Source organism: Mirounga leonina, unplaced genomic scaffold (assembly GCF_011800145.1).
Source record: "Mirounga leonina isolate KUSES-001 unplaced genomic scaffold, KU_Mleo_1.0 Mir_101529, whole genome shotgun sequence".
Taxonomy (NCBI): Eukaryota; Metazoa; Chordata; class Mammalia; order Carnivora; family Phocidae; genus Mirounga; species Mirounga leonina.
Window position 1 is genome coordinate 752,302 of NW_023270143.1, and position 7,393 is coordinate 759,694.

The 7,393-nt window shown below is 41.5% G+C and overlaps 1 protein-coding gene across 1 annotated transcript; it reads left to right on the forward strand.

Moving 5' to 3' along the window:
- Nucleotides 1-3,388: 3,388 nt before the first annotated feature.
- On the forward strand, nt 3,389-4,791 carry LOC118027059 (mitochondrial genome maintenance exonuclease 1-like). Its single transcript, XM_035030246.1, has 2 exons — nt 3,389-3,415; nt 3,519-4,791. Exons 1-2 carry the CDS (start codon nt 3,389-3,391, stop codon nt 4,566-4,568), a joined length of 1,077 nt encoding a protein of 358 aa, XP_034886137.1. The 3' UTR covers nt 4,569-4,791.
- The last annotated feature ends 2,602 nt before the right edge of the window (nt 4,792-7,393 follow it).

A 7,393-nucleotide genomic window follows, 5' to 3' on the forward strand; every position in this document is an offset into this window, starting at 1 on the left:
GTGGAAGGGGTGAGAAGGATGGGGTGGTTGTGTGATGAACATTGGGAGGGTATATGTTGTGTTGAGCACTGCTTATTGTGTAATACTGATGAATCACAGACCTGTACCCCTGAAATAAATAATACATTTTATGTTAATAATAATAAAAAATAAAGAAAAGAAAAGAAATAAATAAAATCTAATTTTTCAGATATATGAATTGCTATCCCAGCTTTCTTTTGATTTCCATTAGCATGATACATGGTTCTCCAACCCCTCACGTTCAATCTGGAGGTGTCTTTGGGTCTAAAATGAGTCTCTTGTAGACAGCATATTGATGGGGTTATATATATATATATATATATATGATATTACTCAGCCATTAAAAAGGATGAAATCTTACCGTTTACATCAATGTGGATGGAACTGAAGGGTATTATGTTGAATGACATAAGTTAATCAGAGAAAGACAATCATCATTGGGTTTCATTCATACATGGAATATAAGAAATAGTGCAGAGGATCATAGGGGAAGGGAGGGAAAACTGAATGGGAAGAAATCAGAGAGGGAAACAAACCATGAAAGACTCTTAACTATAGGAAACAAACAGGGTTGCTGGAGGGAAGGTGGGTGGGGGGATGGGGTAACTTTGTGACTGGCATTAAGGAGGGCACATGTGATGAGCACTGGGTGTTATATGCAACTGATGAATTACTGAACTGTACATCTGAAACTAATGTGTACTCTATGTTGGCTAATTGAATTTAAATAAAAAATTAAAGATAGATTGAAGAAAAGATGGCGGAGGAGTAGGGGACCCTATTTCAACTGGTCCCCAGAATTGAGCTGGATATCTACCAGACCACTCTGAGCACCCACGAAATCAGCCTGAGACATAAGAAGATCTGGATCTCTACAAACAGAATATCGTGGGCGGCTGGTTTCGAGGTTTGAAGCGGAGAGCCATGATTCCGTGGGCAGATATTGGAGGATAAACGGCAGCGGGAGGGAGCCTGGCCGTGGGGATCCTACAACACCAGTGAGCAACAGCCTCACATGCTGGGGATGTGGCACAGACTCGCAGACCAGTAGTGATGGGGAAAGGACTTTAGGGCAGCCCTCTTGCATGGAAACCCGGAGCAGTGGGGTCATGCATAAGAACTGGGAGTGGCTGGCGGTTTTAGAAGCACAAAGGGCAGAGACATGCCCCGACCTGGAGGCAGGACTGAGAGCACTGCAGAGGGGCACACAACCCAGGATGCTGCAGTTTATAGCAGCACGGACAGAAATGGAGACAGTGTGGCCTGGAGAGCTCACTGAAGAACAGACTGTGGTCTCTCTGCTCTGAGGCAGAGGGTTGGAAACGGTCTCTTCTGCTCTGACTCACGGAAGAGTCGCGGAAAGCCAGCTGAGAAAGCCGCCAGAGAACAAAAGCCCCAAAAAACTGATTACCACTGAGCCCATCCCCTGCCACAAGGGGGCAGGGCAACTCTGCCCAAACAGGGTTGCCTGAATAACAGCGCAGCAGGCCCCTCCTGCAGAAGACAGGCTGGGAAAACAAGAGGCCAGCAACCCTAAGTTCTCAAGAAAACAGGTGCATTTTGCTTGGGTTCTGGTCAATAATTTGGACTCTATACATTCCCTCAAACACCCATCAACAGAATGACTAGGAGGAGGAGCCCCCAAAACAGAAAAGACTCAGAGATTATGACTTATGCCGCAGATTTACAAATGGATGCAGATATAACCAAGATGTTGGAGATGGAATTCAGGCTAGCAATTGTGAAGACAATGGCTTGAATGGAGAAATCAATTAATGGCAACATAGAGTCTCTAAGGGCAGCAATGAAAGCTGAATTGGCAGAACTTAAAAATGCTATCAATGAGATCCAATCTAATCTAGATAATCTAACAGCTAGGGTAAGTGAGGCAGAGGAACTAATAGGCGACCTGGAAGACAATATAATGGATAAAAAGGGAAAAGAAGAGGCCAGGGAAAAACAACTCAGAATCCATGAAAATAGAATCAGAGAAATAAGTGACACCATGAAGAATTCCAATATCAGAATAATTGGAATCCTGGAGGGAGTGGAGAGAGAGAGAGAGGACTAGAAGATGTATTTGAGCAAATCATAGCTGAGAACTTCCCTAATCTGGGGAATGAAACAAACATTCATGTCCTAGAGGCAGAGAGGACCCCTCCCAAGATCAAGGAAAACAGGCCAACACCCCGGCATGTAAATAGTAAAACTCACAAATCTTAGAACCAAGGAAACCATCTTAAGGGCAGTTAGGGGGAAGAGATTCCTTACGTACAGAAGGAGGACTATCAGAATAACATCAGACCTATCCACAGAGACTGGCAAGCCAGAAAGGCCTGGCAAGACATATTCAGGGTACTAAACGAGAAGAACATGCAGCCAAGAATACTTTATCCAGCAAGGCTGTCATTTAGAATGGATGGAGAGATGTAGAGCTTGCAAGACCGGCAGAAAGTGAAAGAATATGTGACCACTAAGCTGGCCCTGCAAGAAATATTAAGGGGGGGTTCTATAAAACGAGAAAGACCCCAAGAGTGATATACAACAGAAATTTACAGGGACAATCTGTAAAAACAACGTCTTCACAAGCAACTTGATGACAATTAATTCATATCTTTCAATAATCACTCTCAACGTGAATGGCCTAAACGCTCCCATAAAACAGCACAGGGTTGCAGATAGGATAAAAAGACAGGACCCATCCATATGCTGTCTACAAGAGACTCATTTTGAACCTAAAGATACATCCAGACTGAAAGGGAAGGGATGGAGATCCATCATCTTCCATGCCTGCAGACCTCAAAAGAAAGCTGGGGTAGCAAATCTTATATTAGACAAATTAGATTTTAAACTAAAGTCTCTAGTTAGAGACACAGAAGGACACTATATCATTCTTAAAGAGTCTATCCAACAAGAAGATATAACAATTGTAAATATCTATGCCCCCAACATGGGAGCAGCCATCTACATAAGCCAACTGTTAACCAAAATAAAGAGTCATATTGATAACAATACATTAATTGTAGGAGACCTCACTATACTCAACAATGGACAGATCATCTAAGCAGAAAATCAACAAGGAAACAAGAGCTTTGAATGACACACTGGACCAGATGGACCTCATAGATAATTTACAGAACATTCCACCCTAAAACAACAGAATACTCATTTTTCTTGAGCGCACATGGAACCTTCTCCAGAATAAACTACATACTGGGTCACAAATCAGGTCTCAACCAATACCAAAAGATTGAGATTATTCCCTGCATATTCTCAGACCACAATGCTCTAAAACTGGAACTCAATCACAAGAAAAACTCTGGCAGAAATTCAAACACTTGGAAGCTAAAGACCACTCTGTTCAAGAATGTTTGGGTCGGCGGGACCGAGGAAAGTACGGGTCCCGAGAGGTTGTTGGCGCTCTGGAAGTTAAGTGAAGTCTGGTGGCTCCTGAGGAGTGCAAAAATAAAAGGCCCTCAACATTGCAAGTAGCCTAGAGGGAAGTGAGAAAGGATCTAAAGATGAAGGCATTTCAGACCATCTGCAGACAGCTCAGAAGTTCAAAGGGATTTTCTCTAGAACCAACCGCCCACATGGATTTTTCCACTTCCTCTTATTCTTGTAGCCGGAAGAAAAAAGTGAACCCTTATAAAGAAGTAGACCAAGAAAAGTACTCTGATTTAGTACAGTCTGTCTTGTCATCCAGAGGCCTTGCTCAGATTCCAGAATCATTGTTTGAGGAAGATAATTTACTCTATGGACCTGTGAGTAAGTGTAAGCCCCCAAAGCAAGATGAGGAAGCAAAAGCTCCACGAAACTGGTGTCCTCTCTTAATCCCAGAGAGAAGTGTAAAACCAAATGCAGCAAGTACTCCTACAGTTCCTTTGAGAATCCCTTTGCAAAGAAATACCATACCAAGTGTGACCAAGATCCTTCAGCAGACCATGACATCAGAACAGATTTTCTACTTGGAGAGGTGGAAACAGCGGATGATTCTGGAACTGGGAGAGGATGGCTTTGCCGAATATTCTTCAAATATATTTTTACAAGGGAAACGGTTCCATAAAGCCTTGGAAAGGATACTTGCACCCCAAAGAGACTTGAAAGAGAGTAATGAGAATCTCGAATCTGGATATATCGAAAGTGTCCAGCATATCCTGAAAGATGTCAGTGGAGTGCAAGCTCTTGAAAGCACTGTTCAGCATGATACCTTAAAGTATGTAGGTCTACTGGACTGTGTGGCTGAATATCAGGGCAAGCTGTGTGTGATTGATTGGAAGACATCGGAGAAACCGAAACCTTATATTCGAAATACATTTGACAACCCGCTGCAGGTTGTGGCCTATGTTGGTGCCATAAATAATGATGTCAACTATAGCTTTCAGGTTCAGTGTGGCTTAATTGTGGTGGCCTACAAAGATGGATCCCCTGCCCATCCGCATTTCATGGACACTGAGCTCTGTTCCCAGTACTGGGCCAAGTGGCTTCTTCGACTAGAAGAATATACAAAGAAGGAAAAGAACCAGAATATTCAGAAACCAGACTAGGGGACAGAATGATGTCTGGGAACACTCACTAGTTCCCCACAGTTTGGGAAGATCTATTGCTGTTTACGGTAGAGATGCCACAGGATCTGAGCTACATAACCCAAGTGGAAGTATTTGTTGAAATGTATTACAACTAAAAAGATCAAAAAGCCAGAAAAGTTTAGATTTTAAGGGTTGGACTTGAGCACATAAAAGAAGCACAAGTAAGCATGGTCTATCAATTACCTGAAAAAGGGAAGCAGGATTCACACAGCATTGGTGGCTCTTGGGGTCCCCTGTAGAACTTTCTGTATCCCGAGCAGGATGCCCAGTCCTTGAATTAAGATTGGTGGGCGTGGTGCTTGGTGTGCGGGAAGTTCCCCAGGGTACCCCAGGAGGGAAGGGGTCACATGCCCCCACGGTGTGTGTGGTGGGAGAAATCGCATCGGCCAACTCCTACTGCCAACATGGTTTCCTAAAACTGGTTTTATATATAAGTTGAGGTTTTCTATATATTTCACTTGAGGGAAAAAACTTCCATTTAACATTTCTGAAAAAAAATTTTTTTTGTTCATATTTAATGTGATTCCTTAGCCTCAAGTAAACATTGCTCTCTGGAAAGATGGAGCATTTTCACATGGTTGATAATCCCCCTTAGCATACCAGTAAATAACCCCCAGGAGTAGCCAGACCCCAGTCTGAGATTCAAAATCATGGATATTTTAGTAGCTCTGTTCTGGTTTGAGTCAATGAACCATGCACATAAAGAAAAAGTATCATTTGTGAGATTCTTCAGCTAGGGGGAACAGTAATTTTTGTGTGTTTGATAAGTAATAAAAAGTACTAGCTTTCAATGGGATCGGGAAACTTAAATGCACGCTATAGCTTTGGGGGAAGGCTCCTTATTTTATGGAATGGGATAGCATTAAATTACAATTGTGGTCTTAAAATAGTAAGGTGCTACAATTAGTTTTTTTCTTTACTTAGCCATTAATTATAAGAAATAAAATATAATATGTGAGTAAAGTAAAAAAAAAAAAAAGAATGTTTGGTTCAACCAAGAAATCAAAGAAGAACTTAAACAATTCATGGAAATCAATGAGAATGAAAACACATTGGTCCAAAACCTATGGGATACTGCAAAGGCGGTCCTAAGGGGGAAATACATAGCCATCCAAGTCTCACTCAAAAAAATAGAAAAATCCCGAATTCACTAACTAACTCTACACCTTAAAGAACTAGAGAAAAAGCAACAAACAATGCCTAAGCCACGCATTAGAAGAGAAATAATTAAAATTAGAGCAGAGGGGCGCCTGGGTGGCTCAGTTGGTTAAGCAACTGCCTTCGGCTCAGGTCATGATTCTGGAGTCCCGGGATCGAGTCCCACATCGGGCTTCCTGTTCAGCGGGGGGTCTGCTTCTCCCTCTGATCCTCCTCCCTCTCATGCTCTCTGTCTCCCATTCTCTCTCTCAGATAAATAAATAAAATCTTTAAAAAAAATAAAATAAAATTAGAGCAGAGATCAATGAATTAGAAACCAGAAACACAGTAGATCAGATCAACGAAACTGGAAGTTGGTTCTTTGAAAGAATTAATAAGATCGATAAACCATGGGCCAGACTTATCCAAAAGAAAAGAGAAAGGACCCAAATTAATAAAATTATGAATAAAAGGGGAGAGATCACGTTTAACACCAAGGAAATAGAAACAATTATTAGAAATTATTATCAACAACTGTATGCTGAGAAACTGAGCAATCTGGATGAAATAGAGGCCTTCCTGGACACCTATAAGCTGCCAAGACTGAAACAGGAAGAAATTGACAACCTGAATAGGCCAATAACCCATAACGAGATTGAAGCAGTGATCAACAACCTCCCCAAAAACAAGAGTCCAGGGCCTGATGGATTCCTTGGGGAATTCTACCAAACATTCAAAGAAGAAATAATACCTATTCTATTGAAGCTGTTTCAAAAAATAGAAACAGAAAGAAAGCTTCCAGACTCATTCTATGAGGCCAGCATTACCTTAATCCCCAAACCAGGCAAAGACCCCATCAAAAAGGAGAATTTCAGACTGATATCCCTGATGAACATGGATTCCAAAATCCTCAACAAAATCCTAGCTAATAGGATCCAACAATACATTAAAAGGATCATCCACCATGACCAAGTGGCATTTATCCCCGGGATGCAAGGGTGGTTCAACATTCGCAAATCAATCAATGTGATAGAACACATTAATAAGAGGAGAGAGAAGAACCACATGGTCCTCTCAATTGATGCAGAAAAAGCATTTGACAAAATACAACATCCTTTCCTGATTAAAACTCTCCAGAGTATAAGGACAGAGGGAACATTCCTCAAGTTCATAAAATCCATCTATGAAAAACCCACAGGGAATATCATCCTCAGTGGGGAAAAGCTGAGAGCCTTCCCCATAAGGTCAGGAACACGACAAGGATGCCCACTCTCGCCACTATTATTCAACATAGTACTAGAAGTCCTAGCAACAGCAAACAGACAACAAAAAGAAATAAAAGGTATTCAAATGGGCAAAGAAGAAGTCAAACTCTCTCTTTTCGCAGATGACATGATACTTTATGTGGAAAACCCAAAAGACTCCACCCCCAAATTACTAGAACTCATACAGCCATTCAGTAATGTGGCAGGATACAAAATCAATGCACAGAAATCAGTCGCTTTCTTATACACTAACAATGCAACTGTAGAAAAAGAAATGAGAGAAACGATTCCATTTACAATAGCACCAAAACCCATAAGAGACCTCGGAATAAACCTAACCAAAGAGGTAAAAGATCTGTACTCTAGGAGCTACAGAACACT